This window comes from Hemiscyllium ocellatum, chromosome 5, assembly GCF_020745735.1.
Source record: "Hemiscyllium ocellatum isolate sHemOce1 chromosome 5, sHemOce1.pat.X.cur, whole genome shotgun sequence".
Lineage (NCBI taxonomy): Eukaryota > Metazoa > Chordata > Chondrichthyes > Orectolobiformes > Hemiscylliidae > Hemiscyllium > Hemiscyllium ocellatum.
The window spans coordinates 23,069,842-23,087,721 of NC_083405.1; the positions used below are offsets into that span (position 1 = coordinate 23,069,842).

The 17,880-nt window shown below is 40.7% G+C and overlaps 1 protein-coding gene across 1 annotated transcript in view; it reads right to left on the bottom strand.

Annotated features, from left to right (window-relative positions):
- Window positions 1-12,015: 12,015 nt before the first annotated feature.
- The window catches only part of nsun2 (NOP2/Sun RNA methyltransferase 2), a 47,853-nt gene continuing 41,988 nt past the window's right edge, over window positions 12,016-17,880 (bottom strand). Inside the window, exons 17-19 of the mRNA XM_060825335.1 lie at window positions 17,035-17,173; window positions 15,452-15,491; window positions 12,016-13,533 (exon numbers count right to left, since the gene is read on the bottom strand). Coding sequence (XP_060681318.1) covers window positions 13,086-13,533; window positions 15,452-15,491; window positions 17,035-17,173 — 627 coding nt within the window. The 3' untranslated portion in view covers window positions 12,016-13,085. The remainder of the gene's footprint in view (window positions 13,534-15,451; window positions 15,492-17,034; window positions 17,174-17,880) is intronic.

Here is a 17,880-nt window from a genome sequence, read left to right on the forward strand (position 1 = left end):
TTGTTTCTTCATGTCTTTTTTTCCACTTACAAACACCCATCCATAAAGGATAACTGTGGCAGAGAATTTTCAATTAATTGTAGGGGGCGTGGAACGCACTGCTGACAACAGTAGTAGACTCGACAACTTTAAGGGCATTTAAATGGTCACTGGAAAAACACATGAACGAAAATGGAACACTATAGGATAGATACACTTCAGATTGGTTCCACAGGTCAGCATACCTTTGAGGGCCGAAAGGCCTGTGCTGCGCTGTAATGTTCTATTTAAAAGATAAATGAGAGAAACAGCTTCACATTTTGCAGTGTGATTTGTCTCTAAAAAAATTTAGTGTTTGGTCAACGTTTTACTTTGTTACAGAAAAAAAGTTTTAAATCTTGCTGTGTGAACCTTCCAATTAGTTGGGGATGTCTGAGGACAGGAGCAAGTTGCTTTGGATGAATTGGTCCCTTCGGAATGATCAGAGTGGAGGAAAGGAAATGCATTTGATGGTGGCACCACACTGGAGGTGGGCGAAAGAGCATTGAATATCCATTGAATCCATTCAATATTTATCAGTAACAGTTAACAATAGTCAAGTTACAAGAGAAAAAAATCTATACGTTGATGTTAGTTAATATTAACAGCATAGCTGATAATATGAAATATTTTAAACATCACGTAGACACGATTGTGTGTACAGACATTTATTTGATATATAACAATGACTTTTCACTTCCAGAAGATAGGGGCAACTGAGAACCTGCTCCTCAGTTATTTGCACTCTTAGTTGATTTGCCATCACGCTGAACTGGAGTATACTGAACAATTTAGATATATATGAATTTTTCAGATCAAATAAGTTCAGATTGCGGAGGGATAACACAACCAATGTGGGTGGGGAGGAGAGAGATGGAAGCAAATAGAAATAATAGGGAGAAGTGATGTAAAACATCAGAGGAAACAATGAAGCAGAATCAAACTTCCCATTTTATTTTGCCAATCACTTCTTTCACAGAATATGGTGCTGCTGACAAGACCAGAACTTATTATCCAACCCCAGTATTCTCACGAGAGGATAGTTATGAGCCTCTTAGAACCATTGCAGTCAGAGGTCAGGACATGCTGGAGCTACAGAATTTTGACCCAGTGACACAGGAATGGCAATATATTTCCAGATAGTGTGTGTGACTTGAAGCAGAATTGCGGGTTATTTTGGCTGCCCTTGACTTTCTATATGGAGACTGCATGTTTGTGAAGTTCTGTTAAAAGGGAGTGTGTGCGTGTAGAAACAACTAGTAGAAGGTACAAACTCCAATCACACTGTACTAATGGGAAAGGAAATGAATGTTTAAGCAGTGCTGATTGTGTGGGATACATTGCCCTGGAAAGATCTGAGCTGCTCAAATGTTGAGTATTTCTAACATCCAGGATAATTTTGCAATAAATTGATGTGTCAACCATTTTTACGTCTTTATAATAAAATATTTGCTATGTGCTGTTGCCTGTTACAGTAATGCAGTAAATAATTTATAAAGAAGAAAACTGGAAAAAGCTCTTCTTCAATACCATACTCCGTTGTAAATAAAAACAAAGTAACACTTGAAATCCTCAGCAGGTCGGGCAACGTGGAGATCTGTGACCTTTCATGAAAACTGGGAAATTTGCTTCCTATTTCTCACCTTCACTCGGACCATCTCTGAATTTTCCCTTCCCCGACATTGCTACCTTGATTTCTGAAGACAGGTAATGAACCAATATTTATTCTCAGTTATCTTAACGACAGTGCACAAAACATTTTCTGTAATGATGATTATCCCAGTCTCCCAGTTTGCTCTTCATTGCAAACCGTTTGGATGAGTCACCCTTCCATACTAGCACTTTCAATTCATCCTCCTTTTTCCAAGATTTATTCTTACCAAGATTGATAAGGTCTTTGACATTTCTGCTCTATTTCAAACAACTGCTCTCAACTGATGCACTCCCTCCCAGAACCATTATAGGGTTCACTATGTCCTTACCTTCCATGCAACCATCATGTATTCAACATGCTCCACAATTTCTGCCAACAAACACATCCTCCCTGCATTCCATAGGGACTGTCCTCTCCCTGACACACTTGTTCTCTCTTCGGTCAGACCCATCAACTTCCCCCTCTATTTCCCTACAACACCTTTTTATACAAGTGCAGGAGATGCAACAATTGCACCACAAGATCATGGGACTTGGGACAAATAGGTCATTCGGCCCTTCAAGCCTGCTCTGCCTTGACTGAGATCATGTCTGATCTGAGTTAATCGTCAACTCCACTTTCCTGCCTTTACCCTACACCTCGAGATTCCCTAACTGGTTAAAATCTGTCTATTTCAGCTTTGGATTTACTGAATGACCTAGCCTCAAATGCCCAGTCATAGTCAAAAATTCCACAGTTTCGTCATCCTCTGAAGAAATTTCTCCTGATCTCTGTCCTAGAAGCTCCCACAGAGAAAAACAACAAATACTCTGTCAAGTCCCCCAAGAATGTTGTATGTTTCAGTAAGGTCACTTTGCATTCTTCTAAATGCCAATGTGTACAGGCCCAACCTACCTAACTCCACTGTTAAGATAGGAATTTCTTACTTGGTATTAAACAACGAACCTACTCTTGATTGCATCCAATGCCAGTATATCCTGTCTTAGATAATGAGCCCAAAATGGTTCCAACTGTGATCTAACTAGTCCTTTGCATAGTTTCAGCAGTGGCTCCTCCCTTTTAAACTCTTTTATATACTCTCTTTGAAATAAGGGCCAACAATCCATTTTCGTCCCATTGTTCGCTGAACATGGATGCTTATGGTGTGTGATTCAGAGAGGACTCCCATATTCCTGTGTGCTGTGGCTTTCTGCAGCCATTCTCCATTTAAATAACATTCAGCCCCTACATTCTTCCAGCCATGGTGTGTGACCTCACATTTTCCCCCATTTTATTTCAATTAATCAAGTTTTTGGCCACTTGCTTACCCTGTATTATAGTTCTCTGTAGACTCCTTGTATCATCCTCACCACTTGTCTTCCCACCTATTTTTGTTAAAATTCACAACACCAGGTTATAGTCCAACAGGTTTATTTGGAAGTATTTTCAGGTTATAATCCAACAGGTTTATTTGGTGTTGTGTGATTTTTAACTTTGTCCACCCCAGTCCAACACTGGCACCTCCACATCATACCTATTTTTGTTTCACCCTCAAAGTCATTTATATTGTAAATAATTGCGGTCACAGTACTGACTCCTGTGGCACACCAAGAGTTACAGGTTGCCATCTTGAAAATGCCCTGTTATCCCAACTCTGTTATCCATTAGTTAGCCAATTCTCAAGCTATGCTAATGTATGACTTCCACCATCATGAGGTCCTTCCTTATTAAATAGCATAAAGTATGGTACCTCAAATACCTTGTGAAAATTCAAATCTATAAATCCACTGTTTCCCATTTATCTATGCTGCTCATAGTTCTGGTAAATGTCAGATATGACTTCCCCTTCATGAAGTTGTACTGGCTCTACTTGATCATAGTATGTATTTTTAAATGCTCTGCTATTACATCTTTTTACAAAGAACCAATAAGACTAATATTTTCCCCAATAACAGACATCAGTCTAATTGGCTTAAGTTACCTGTTCTTTTTATCTTTTCTGAAATAAAAGTGTTACATTACTAATCTAAGGACTTAGCCTGAATCTAAGAATTCCTGGAAGATAACCTACAAATGTATCTATATCTCTGTAGCTACTTCCTTTAATATTCATCCTATGAGGTCCAGGGGATTTATCAGCCTTCAGACCCATTAGTTTCCCTAGTTGTTTTTCCTTCCCTCTAGCAATAGTTGTTGTCCTTGTATTTTCTCCCCCTCGTTGTGCCCTTCGATCATTCAGCAATCTTGGAATGCTTTTTATATCTTCTACTCTGAAGACCGATGCAGTGTATTTATTCAACTCCTCTACAATTTCCTGATAGACCATTCTTATTTCCTGAAACTCATTCTCTCAGGGGCCTACATTCACTTTGGCTTCTCTCTTCCTTTTTATACATTTAAAGAAACTTTTACTGTCTGTTTTGATACTACTTGCAAGCTTACGCTCAACATTTTAGTTTGGTCTCTTGTTGGTTTTTTAAAAAATTTTCTATTCCTCTGGATTACCAATAATCTTTGCCACATTGCATGTTTCTTCTTTCAATTTGATGCAATCCTTAACTTCCCTAATTAATCATGATTATTTCCCTTCTTCCTCATCCAACCTTCTTCCTCAGTGGAATATGTCTTTGCTGTGAGCCATGAATTGTTTATCAGTTTAAGGAAATAAAGAACTCCAGATGCTGGAGATCTAACCAAAACAAAACAGGAAGTAATAGCAAAACTCAGTTTTGGTGGCCTCTGTAAAGAGAAGAGCTAACATTTCAGGTATTGTGAACTTCGCCAGAATGGAATTATTTTCTTAAACATCTGCCTTGTTTCTCAACTGTCTTTGCTTATCCTCAGTCCACTCTGTTCTCATCCCTTTGAACTTACCCTTAGTTAAGTTTAGTAGTTGTTTCTGAACCATGATTCTGCCTCTAAATTCCACCATTTCCCTGGGGTGGGGGAGTCCAGAACTAGAGGGCATAGGTTTAGGGTGAGAGGGAAAAGACGTAAAAGAGACCTAAGGGACAAGTTTTTCACGCAGAGGGTGGTGCATGTATGGAATGAGCTGCCAGAGGAAGTGGAGGAGGCTGGTACAATTGCAACACTTAAAAGGCATCTGTGTGGTTATGTGAATAGGAAGGGTTTGGAGGGATATGGGCCGGGTCATAGAATCATAGAGATGTACAGCATGGAAACAGACCCTTCGGTCCAACCCGTCTATGCCAACCAGATATCTCAACCCAATCTAGTCCCACCTGCCAGTACAATGTTGCAATTGTACCAGCCTACACCATATCCTCTGGCAGCTCGTTCCACACACGTACCACCCTCTGCGTGAAAAATTTCCCCCTAGGTCTCTTTTATATCTTTCTCCTCTCACCCTAAACCTATGCCCTCTAGTTCTGAACTCCCTGACCCCAGGGAAAAGACTTTGTCTATTTATCCTATCCATGCCCCTCATAATTTTGTAAACCTCTAAGGTGACCACTCAGCCTCCGACGCTCCAGGGAAAACAGCCCCAGCCTGTTCAGCCTCTCCCTGTAGCTCAGATCCTCCAACCCTGGCAACATCCTTGTAAAACTTTTCTGAACCCTTTCACGTTTCACAACCATCTTTCCGATAGGAAGACCAGAATTGCACGTAATATTCTAACTGTGGCCTAACCAATGTCCTGTACAGCCACAACATGACCTCCCAACTCCTGTACTCAATACTCTGACCAATAAAGGAAAGCATACCAAACGCCGCCTTCACTATCCTATCTACCTGCAACTCCACTTTCAAGGAGCCATGAACCTGCACTCCAAGGTCTCTTTGTGTAGCAACACTCCCTCGGACCTTACCATTAAGTGTATAAGTCCTCCTAAGATTTGCTTTCCCAAAATGCAGCACTTTGCATTTATCTGAATTAAATTCCATCTGCCACTTCTCAGCCCATTGGCCCATCTGGTCCAGATCCTGTTGTAATCTGAGGTAACCCTCTTCACTGTCCACTACACCTCCAATTTTGGTATCATCTGCAAAATTACTAACTGTACCTCTTATGCTCACATCCAAATCATTTATATAAATGACAAAAAGTAGAGGGCCCAGCACCGATCCTTGTGGCACTCCACTGGTCACAGGCCTCCAGTCTGAAAAACAACCCTCCACCACCAGCCTGTCTTCTACCTTTGAGCCAGTTCTGTATCCAAATGGCTAGTTCTCCCTGTATTACATGAGGTCTAACCTTGCTAATCAGTCTCCCACGGGGAACCTTGTCGAACGCCTTACTGAAGTCCATACAGATCACATTTACCGCTCTGCCCTCATCAATCTTCTTTGTTACCACTTCAAAAAACTCAATCAAGTTTGTGAGACATGATTTCCCACGCACAAAACCATGTTGACTATCCCGAATCAGTCCTTGCCTTTCCAAATACATATACATCCTGTCCCTCAGGAATCCCTCCAACAACTTGCCTACCACCGAGGTCAGGCTCACCAGTCTATAGTTCCATGGCTTGTATTTACCGCCCTTTTAAAATAGTGGCACCACGTTTGCCAACCTCCAGTCTTCCAGCACCTCACCTGTGACTATCGATGATACAAATATCTCAACAAGAGGCCCAGCAATCACTTCTCTAGCTTCCCACAGAGTTCTCGGGTACACCTGATCAGGTCCTGGGGAGTTATCCTCTTTTAACCGTTTCAAGACATCCAGCATTTCCTCCTCTGTAATCTGGACATTTTGCAAGATGTCACCATCTATTTCCCTACAGTCTATATCTTCCATATCCTTTTCTACAGTAAATATTGATGCAAAATATACATCAAAAGCTGTCCCTTTACCTGCGAACATCTATCCCCGATCTTGCCTAATACCGTCAAAATTGGCCTTCCTCCAATTTAGAACTTCAACTTTTAGATCTGGTCTATCCATTTCCATCACTATTTTACAACAAATAGAATTATGGTCACTGGCCCCAAAGTGCTCCCCCACTGACACCTCAGTCACCTGCCCTGCCTTATTTCCCAAGAGTAGGTCAAGTTTTGCATCTTCTCTAGTGGGCACATCCACATACTGAATCAGAAAATTGTCTTGTACACACTTAACAAATTCCTCTCCATCTAAACCCTTAACACTATGGCAGTCCCAGTTGATGGTTGGAAAGTTAAAATTCCCTACCATAACTACCCTATTATTCTTACAGATAGCTGAGATCTCCTTACAAGTTTGTTTCTCAATTTCCCTCTGATTATTGGGGGGTCAATAATACAATCCCAATAAGGTGATCATCCCTTTCTTATTTCTCAGTTCCATCCAAATAACTTCCCTGGATGTATTTCTGGAAATATCCTCCCTCAGCACAGCTGTAATGCTATCACTTATCAAAAATGCCACTCCCCCTCCTCTCTTACCTCCCATCCTATCCTTCCTGTCACATTTGTATCCTGGAACATTAAGCTGCCAGTCCTGCCCATCCCTAAGCCATGTTTCCATAATTGCTATGATATCCCAGTCCCATGATCCTAACCATGCCCTGAGTTCATCTGCCTTCCCTGTTAGGCCCCTTGCCTCAAAATAAATGCAGTTTAATTTATTAGTCCTACCTTGTCCCTGCCTGTTTGACTCACTTCTGTTCTCAGCTGTACCTGTCTCAGATCGATCTCTTTCCTCACTATCTCCCTGGGTCCCCTCCACCTTACTAGTTTAAATCCTCCCAAGCAGTTCTAGCAAATTTCCCTGCCAGTATATTAGTCCCCTTCCAATTTAGGTGCAATCCATCCTTCTTTTACAGGTCACTTCTACCCCAAAAGAGAGATTCCAATGATCCAAAAATATGAATCCTTTCCCACATACCAGCTCCTCAGCCATGCATTCATCTGCTCTATCTTCCTATTCCTGCTCTCACTAGCTCGTAGTACTGGGAGTAATCCAGATATTACTACACTTGAGGACCTCCAGTTTAAATTTCTGCCTAACTCTCTGTCTTCTCCCTTCAGAGTCTCAACCTTTTCCCTTCCAATGTCGACAAGGACCTCCTGCTGGCCCCTCTCCCCCATGAGAACATTCTGCACCCTCTCCGAGACATCCTTGATCCTGGCACCAGGGAAACAATATACCATTCTGCTTTTTCTCTGCTAGCCACAGAAATGTCTGTCTGTACCTCGGACTACAGAATCCTCTAACACAATTGATCTCTTGGAAGCCGACATACCCCTCGTTGCATTAGAGACACACAACAACAGAAACTTGGCTGTTCATGCTACGTTCCACTAAGAATCCATCACCCTCTACATTTTCCAAAACAGCATACCTGTTTGAAATGGGTATATCCACAAGACTCCTGCATTAGCTGCCTTACTCACTTACCCTTCCTCGAGTTAACCCATCTATGTGACTGTATCTGAGACTTTCCCCCCTTCCTATAACTGCCATCCATCACATACTGTTGCTGTTGCAAATTCCTCATTGCTTCTATCTGTCTCTCCAACCGATCGACTCGATCTGATAAGATTCGCATCCAACAGCATTTATGGCAGATATAATCCGCAGTATCCCTTAAACTCTCTTTAAACTCCCACATCTGACAAGAAGTACATATCACTGCAAAGGCTATTTTTGCTCTTTCACAATCTACAGACCCAGAAAATAACACCGTCTTATTCCTCTACAAACACTGCCCCAGGTTAAAGTAATAGCTATGGCTTATATTTTAAGTTTAATCAAGAGACTTATCTCCAAAAACATATCAAGAAAGAATCCACTATACTCACTACTGCAGCCTCTCTCTTGGACAGACTTAAAACAACAATTAGCTTATCTGATTCTGTGCTGTGAACTTCGCCCAACAGTTCCTCCAAGTTTACTTGTGAAATTCACTCCAATGTCCAGCGATACATGAATTCAAACAGCAAAGGCGATAACAATGCAGGTTCTCTCTCTCTCTCGCACTGTCCTCACCATGTGTTTCCTTTGTCTGCTCTTCTCCCTTTTAAAACTGCTATTGTTTTGACTTCTTTTTTCCAAACTTCGAAAAGAATGCAACAGCACATAAAACAGTAATTGCTGCTCCTGGAATTCAAGGAAATCACCTCCAAGACCTAAAATACCTCAAAAAAAAAAAGGAGCAGCTCTTACAGCCAGAAATTTTTCATGTCCTCCATCTCGGATTACCGGGTGCTGGCAGGTGGGATTGGATTGGGTCGGGATATCTGGTCGGTATGGACGAGTTAGACTGAAGGATCTGTTTCCGTGCTGTACATCTGTACGACTCTGTGTGATGGTCAGTTTCCAAGGTGATCTTTTACTCTGACATAATGTATTAAACCTGCCTCATTACACATCACTGGATCCAAAATATCCTGATCTCTGGTTGGATTCACAGTCTGTTGTCCCAGGAAACTGTCCAGAATACCCTCTATGAATTCTCTGTCATGGCTTCCACTACTAGTCCAACTATCACAAACTACATCAAGACTAAAGTCACCACTGATTAGTGTACTGCCTTTATTTTCCTACATGCGGTCTCTTGATTTATTCTCTGTCCCACGGTTTATGTACTGTCGTCTACTCCTACCAGTGTTGGCTTTCCTTTTTATATATTTTTACCTCCAACCGTGTGGACCCTACATCTTCTGATCCAAGAGTATTTCTTTCCATTATACAACAATAATTCCATCACAATAATGCTATCACCTTTTCCTTCCTTCCTGTCCTTTTGAAATGCTACATATCTCTGAATATTTAATTCCCAGCTTTGATCTCCTTGTAACCATGTCTCCATAGTAACTATGAGATCATACTGATTCATCCACATTTGTACTGATAATTCATTAATTTTGATCTGAACATTATACTTTCAAAGAAACAGCCATCAATTTTGCCTTTCTAAAAAAAAATTCTTCTCCCCTCCCCCCCCACCCCTTATCCTACATACCACTGTTTTTCTATCAGTTTGTATTCCTTGTCCCAATCTGAATGTCATTACCCAAATAGCTGCCCTTTAATAGTGTCCCATCTTCTTGCTCTGTAAGCCTCAGTTTCCCCTCTCACAAACCTTCCCCCTCCCAGGACGCTGATCCCAGCACAGTCAAGTGAAACTCATCCCATTCATCCTCCCTTTTACCCTAGTACTGGTGCCAGAATAAAACCCATCCCACCCACACCAATTTGAGCCACGCATCTAACTTCTTGACTTTATTTAACAGTATGCCCATGGCTCAGACAGTAATACAAAAATTACACTTTTTAAATTTAGCTCCTAACCATTCAAGGATTTTCAGCAAAACACTTTTCTAGTTGTACAAATGTCTTTGGTACCAATGTGGACAACAACTGGATCCCTCCCCTCCTTCAAGCTCTTTTCCAGCCCAGACAGCAGGCATGGTGGCTCAGTGACTAGCAAGGGAGTCAGGTTCGATTCTCGCTGTGTCTGTGTGGGTTTCCTCCGCTGTGATTGTGTGGAGTTTGCACATTCTCCCCGTGTCTGCGTGGGCTGCACGGTGGCACAGTGGTTAGCAATTCCCGCCTCAGGCAACTGACTGTGTGAAGTTTGCACGTTCTCCCTGTGTCTGCGTGGGTTTCCTCCGGGTGCTCCGGTTTCCTCCCACAGTCCAAAGATGTGCGGGTCAGGTGAATTGGCCAAGCTAAATTGGCCGTAGTGTTAGGTAAACGGGTAAATGTAGGAGAATGGGTCTGGATGAGTTGCGCTTTGGCGGGTCGGTGTGGACTTGTTGGGTCGAAGGGCCTGTTTCCTCACTGTAAGTAATCTAATCTAAAGGTGAATTGGCCGTGCTAAATCGCCCATAGTGTTAGGTCCATTAGTCAGAGGGAAATGGGTCTGGGTGAGTTACTCTTTGGAGGGTCGGTGGCCAGATGGCCTGTTTCCACACTGTAGGGAATCTAATCTAGTGTGCTTAATGTACTGGACAGGCAACACAGCTTTTGGATCTCCAGCACAGAACAGAATCCATCCATCTAATGATACTACCCTCTACCACAATTACATTCCTATTTCCTCTCCCCACTTGAACGATTCCCTGGACCAACATGACAACATCAATTCATTCATCATCTCTGCTGTCCCCAATCTCATATGTGGCATCTTATCAAATGCCTTCTGAAAATTCAGATTTATTGTATACACTGCTTCTCCTGTAGTCATCTTTCTCGTAAATGTCAGGCAGTATTTCTCCTTTCACTGTCCCTTTAAGCCTGCCTTCTCACCATGCAAGACTCTAAATATTCTTCTCAAGGAAAGAGCGATTTACTTGTTCTTCTTTCAAATTTACTATATTTACTGCTCATGTCATCATTTCGTCTGCACCGAACACACCAAATACAGATTTGGTAAGCAGTTTTGTGGAATGTCTCCACCTCGTCTGCAAGACTGACCCCATGCTTCCAGCCAACCATTATTTTAAATCTTCACCTTGCTCCCAATCTGATCTGCTATAGTGTTTCAGTAAAGCACAACATAAGTTCAAGAAATGGCAATTCAACTTTCAGCTAAACACTTTACAGCCTTCTGGGCTCAATACAGAGTTCAATAATTTTAGATTATAAACCCCTACTCCCTTTCTGTTTTCATGTTCTTCTGCAGGTTTGGTCTTTCTCTAATTGCATCCTTGATTGTTATCGGAAATCTACTACCCCACCATTTCTATCTCATTTTATTTCTTTGCTTGAACCAATCTATTCCCATGCTTTGAAAATCATCACAGAACTTGGTATTTTTTTCCACCCTCAATTAATTGCTCATAACCTACTAATCACTAACTTTTACCCTCTAATAAAAGGTCACAGTCCTGAAACCTTTATCGGATTGTCCTTCTCCACAAGTTTCAAATTTGTTGTAGATTTTCCTTTTATTTTGGATTTTCAGGATCCACAGTACTTCGCTTCCAACTTAAATTATTCACAAATCATTACATAAAATCCTTCCCACAATATCATATTCTACCAAGCAGAAATTGCAAACACAACTTCTCCCCTGTTTCACTGTACGGGATGAGGCATTTCTTTGCTCATAAAATATTGACCGAAAAATTCTGTCTTTCTTCATCATCCCAAAGCAGAACTCTTAGCATGGTGGACTTCAGAGTGACCCTTGATCTCCATATTTCTCTTCCGTGTACAGTATTTCTAAGCACAGATGCCATCTGTTAACAATACTCATGTTAAGTAACTTTGAGTTAAAGGACTTACCAGGAGCTACAGTGCAGACTAGTAATGCAGGCACAAAAATGAACAGTTTTACTTGAGAGGAAGCTTGTGCTTGTAATCTCCAAGGATCGTGACTGCTTTGCAACATTTCCACTGTAGGAAGATTCAATTATACCACTCAAGGACTTTATGTACAAAAGAGGACTGAAATAGCAACACAAGAATATAAGATCCAGTGCCTTTTATTGGGCAAAATATGGCAACTTGCCTCAAAAACAAATGTCCTCATATCCATAACCATGTTTCATACAAACTTGAATATGCAAATTAAATAAATTTTATGACTTTAAAGAGGTAATTATCAGCTTTACCACTTGGGGGGGGGGGGGTAAACCAGCAGGAAACCGTGCAGGTGCATGGAGCTAATCCAACCCCATTAACTTATCACAAACAAAAACAGAGGTTGCTGCAAAAGCTAAGTAGGTCTGGCAGCATCTGTGAAAAGAAATCAGAGTTAATGTATCAGGTCCGGTGACTCTTCCTCAGAACTGGGTTGACGAAACATTAACTCGGAGTTCTCTCCACAGACGCTGCCAGACTTGCTGAGCTTTTCCAGCGACTCCTGCTTTTGTTTCTGATTTACAGCTTCTGTAGTTCTTTCGATTCCCAATAATTTACCATTCAAGTGGAGAACAAAAATTACCATAAAATGCATCCTGTCTTTTAAAATAAAGTTAGCATTTCAGATTTATAAATTCATCTGTAAAAGCTTTACATCATCTTTCAAAGATATTTTCTTAAAAAAAAGCAGAAAGGCATGAACAAAATGGTCATCACTTGAGATGTCAATTTAAAAGGTTATTGTCTGCAAGTGAAGTGACTGTCAAGCTGTTTGCAAAGAACATCTTAAATCATGTGAATAACACTGTAGTTCACCACTCTCATTAATGAAGTCATAATGAAAGTGATACAACTATCTTCTCCTCCCCTGCTCCCCTCCATTAACATACTTGTTTTATTCATCTCTCAGAGTATGAAGTGACCAAGATATTTTTCAGAAAGACATGTATAGTAGAGGTGTGCTCTATTAATGAGAGATCAAATAATTTTTCAAGACTACGCATCTAGTTAGGAAAGGTCGGAGGACATTAATAGGAAATATTCAACTTTGGATTGCAAGTAAATGTCGTTTTCCTCCAGAAACAGCACTGGATATCCAACACCAAGTCATCAGATAAGTTTATGCTGCCACCTGTATCAGTTCACGTTTGACATTTCTTGAAAGCTAAAACCTCATTAATTTGTATCCAGATGCGGTACTTCAGCACCAAAATTTTCCATGTTTGAACATGAATCAATGGGTTTTGACGTTGTGATATTGTCGATTTCCATCTTCGTGTGCTGGATTATTTCTTGATCTTTTTCAGATTCTTCTGCTGGTCCCAAGATCTGATCACATTTTTCTTCGGATTGCTGTACAATGTTAGAATCGCCTTTCAAATGCCCAGCGTCTCCATGTACATTCAAATCCTCTTCTTCCATTGGCTCCTCAGTTTTCTCAGTAGCCACACTGTCTGATCCATCGCCCTTGTCTGATCCATCGCCCTTGTTCTTGTCTCGGAAAACCTCGACTCCCAACATTCGCAGATAATGGAAACGCTCATTCCTGGCAACGAAGGCACGGATTGAATTCTTTCCCCTCCAGCCACACAACACGATAGGGCACTTAGGACCTTCGGTGTTTCTGCAAACACAATTGTGGAGAGTAGGAGAGAAGAAAAATAGCAAACATTAACTGATTGAATGAAGTCTACTTTTATGCATTTTTGTTTACTGCCTTTTCCCAATTGGAGATGGTGCGAGCTACCTTCTGAACTTGCACAGGCCTTTGGTGCGGTTAGCAAGGGAGCTCCAGGATTTGGACCCAGTGATAGTGAAGGAATGATGGTGTAGTTCCAAATCAGGAAGGCGAGAGTGTTGAAGGGAAGCTTGGAGGTGGTGGTGCTCTAATGAATTTGTTGCCCTTGTCCTTCCCGGTGGTAGAGCTCACTGATTTGGAAGGTGCTCTCAAAGGATTCTTGGTGTGTCACTGCAGTGCATCTTGCATATGGTACACACTGCTGCCACCATGTGTTGCTGGTAAATGGAGTGAATGTTAAAGGTGGTCGATGGAGTGCCAGTCAAATAGCTTTTGTTTTTGTCTTGAATGGCACCAAGCTTTTTGAGTGTCATTGGAGCTGCACCTATTCAAACAAGTGGAGAGCATTCCAACACAATTTTCATTTGCACATTGTAGGTGGTGGACAGGTATCAGGGAAACAGAGTCAGAGTTAATCGCTACAGAACTCCTGGTGTCTGATCTGTAGCCATATTGACTCGTGCAGTTCAGTTTCTAGTCAGAGATGCTGCTAGTGGGAGATTCAGCAGCGGTAAAGCTGTTGAATTTGATGGGGTAATGATCAGGTTATAGTTCATTAGAAAAAGGGCCCCATCAGGCACTTGCACAGCACAGATATTACTTGCCATATATCAGCGCTAACCTGGATGCTGAGGTCTTGCTACATATGGATAGCTGAAGATAATTAGGTCTCTACCCCACTACTCTAAGGAACTCCTGCAGAGATGTTGCAGGCTAGAATAACGGATCTCTTACAAATACCACCGCATTTCTTTGTATGACTCCAAACCTAGGGATAGTTTTCCCACTGACCGTAGATTTGCTAGATGATGAAATACTTGGTGAAATTCTGCCTTGTCGTTGAGGGCAGTGATTAGTGTGGTGCTGGAAAAGCACAACAGGTCAGGCAGCATCTGAGGAGCAGGAAAATCAATATTACGGGCAGTAGCCCTTCATCAGGAATGAAGGCAGGAAGCCTCCAGCGTGGAGAGATAAATGGGAAGGGGGTGGGGCTGGGGAGAAGATAGCAAAAAGTACAATAGGTGGATGGGGGTAGGGATGAAGGTGATAGGTCAGAGACTAGCTGGGGGTTGCAGTGAGAAGGAGAGACTCACTGAGATTCTTGCACAGAGAGGATGAGAACTTCTTCAAGGTAGGCATCCTTGCAAGAGGAATTTAGACCTGGTAATTACACAGAGTCTCAGCAATGGCGTGCGAGAGTGGTTGGTGAAGAGAAGTAAGAGGTCAGGTTAGAAATACATTAGAGTTAAAAGCATGATTGGTAATGATAGATCATCGAATGGTGGGCAACTGATATGCAAAGTGTCAATACCAGATCAGTCCTTTTCTTGTTAGATTAAGTACAGTACTTTAACTGCAGCCAGACTTTTTGGAATAAATTATTTAAAATAAAACTGCCATTTAACTCTAAATTATAAACTTAATCCACAACTCCCTCATGGTTGAGTAGATGAAGGCAGTATCCACTGTATGAGTAGTCTAGTGGTTAGCACAATCAACCCAGAGATTAGAATTCTGAATTCCGTCATGATAGTTTACGAATCAAATAATATAGATTAGCAAAATGAATTGACAAAGAAAACTTTACATCACAAGAAATATATGTTTATAAACGTTAGTTGAAGATTCCACCAGGCTCTGCTGCAATGCCCACCAAAGTGCATACTGAATAATTTGAAAAGGAAAAGTCATCTTACACTTGTTAAAAGTGAAGCAAAAACATGTAATTTATTGAAAAACTTACGAAGGATTCGGTTCATACTTCAACACAATGCTCCCCATGCCTGTTTTAGTGAAAAGACAAATACATTATTTGAGTGGTCATTAACTACAGTGGAACAGCTCTAAGATAACATTTCAATTTCTTCTGAATAGTTAGAAGGCTGATAAATACAGAGCCCCTGTTAGGTTACATATTTTTTTAACAAGAATAAATAGACAAACCTTGATTATCCGGATACCAATTATCCGAAGACAATCTCAAGGTACTGACAGAAACATTACAAAGACATGCGTCCAACACTGATTGCGTCTTTTATTTACAGTGATTTAAAGTGCTACCAAGAACAGTCCTGGACTGATGGAAGTGCAGGCACTGTCTCTAAATGACTGACCTCCCACCTCACTTCTTTCTTCCCACACTTTCCCTGGAGTTCTACACAGGGGTGTAACTCTCCAACACCCCCTTCCCCAGATAATCTCTCCAACACTGTGGAACCTGTCAAAAAAGTTGCAGTAAAAAGTTGTGGGGGCGCACGCTATTTGGAGACTCACCCCCCCCCGCCCCCAAAAAAAGGCAGTAGCGGCTGCAGTTGTTGGTGTCCAGTTCAGCTGGCTCGGGGTGGGGGGGGGAGAGAAATGGTGGGATGGTGTAAAGAAGGTTTGGAGGGTGGGCGGAGGGGCAATGTTGGACGAGGTTGGGGGCGGGAGTGTGTACGCGCTGTAATGCTGCCTTATCGCCTGAACAGGGAGCCAACTTTACAGAAAATTCCAAGCCCCAGATTAACAGAATATTCAATTATCCAAACAAAACACACTGCCCACCCATTTCTTTCAGATAATCAAGGTTCCTCTGAATTTTGAAGAGAAACAGATGCTCAGTAATACACTTCTGTCTTCGGCTAAACAGAATGAATCACAATATTCAGCAAAATGAAGATAACTGGAAAAAAATTACCTAATGCTAGTTACACCGCTGTACATTATATTTACTGTTTGCTTTTCATTTCTATACGAATTAATATCAATAAATGATTGCACCCATACCGAGTATGGCTTGGACAAAATAACTCCACTAATTCTCTTACAAAGAAATTAAATAAGGGTTAAATTTGGAGGATTAGAAACATGAAAATCAATTAAGAAGTGTGCAGCAAGCAAATGAAATGACTATCAGAAGATGTTACATACAATTTGTTTTCCAATTTTCTAATTTCAATTTTTGATATTTCCTGTTGAATTAAAAAAAAGACGGTTTAAAGTGAATGCTAATAAGATTTACAGATTTTATTAATTTGAGCTGATTTGAAGTTCAAATGCAAACGTATTGGGAACGATAAGACGCAGTGAGTGAATGATCTCATAATCAAACACCTGGCATTTTTGATGCTTCATGCCAAGTTCCTAAATTTTATTTTTCAATATTGCAAGCTGAAATGAATGCATTTTACATAAAAAAAGGAACAGACTATTCCTGAAAAATGCAAAACAAAAAACAACAAAAGGATAACTGTGTGACATTCATACTTTTAAAGAAAAACAGAATCACAAACAGCTTCATCAATTATTAATTTATTCTCAATTAAAAGTGCCAACATAACAACTTACTCAGCTTCTTGGCTTGTTTCTGTGATTCACTTGTAAGTTTACCAATGAATGGATTTTCTTGTGTTAACAGCACCATAACATCTTCAATAGAAATTTTAATGATTCTTTCATTAATGTACGGATTTAAAGTATAAATACCCTGAAGAACATAAAAGTAAATGCTTAGCTGTTTATGTTTTACTTGGAAGAGCAAACACCTCATTTCCAATAGTACTATTATTACTACTACTAATAATAATACTGATTCTGCTTGGCTGCCAGATAATTCAAGAAATTCCTTCCTTTCTCTAAAATCATAGGTTCTCTTTATAGCAAGGTTGTAGTGCTTACACTGGACTCAATTCATGCTTCTAATAGCACATACATCAGGTTACTAAGAATGATAAATTTGAATGATTTAGGATCCATCCACCATCGAGACAACTAAATTCCAAATAGCCCTTTCCAATTACCCATGCCAAAATAATTCGAGAAGGATGAAACACGTTTTAAGCATAAACAGCATTAAGCTATCCGAGTCACTAGTCACAGTACAGTACCAGGTCTTTGGAAGCTGGAAATAGCCAATGGCGCTGAAATTCAGATACTGCTATTCTCCAAATCACCGTTTGCTTAGTTCACGCAGTGCTAAATTGCAACAACTCCTGTCGTAAATATCGTGGATTGATTTATTATAAATTAATGCAATTACTGTAATGGGTAGTTATAGTATAAGGAAATTGCATCCATCTCCCTTAAAAAAAACTCAGTTCACAAAAACATAGCTAAAAAATGTTAATTCATTTGCTTAGACTTAATCGCTGTCCGAACCTTCAGGGATTTGAACACATTCTTGATCGCACCTAA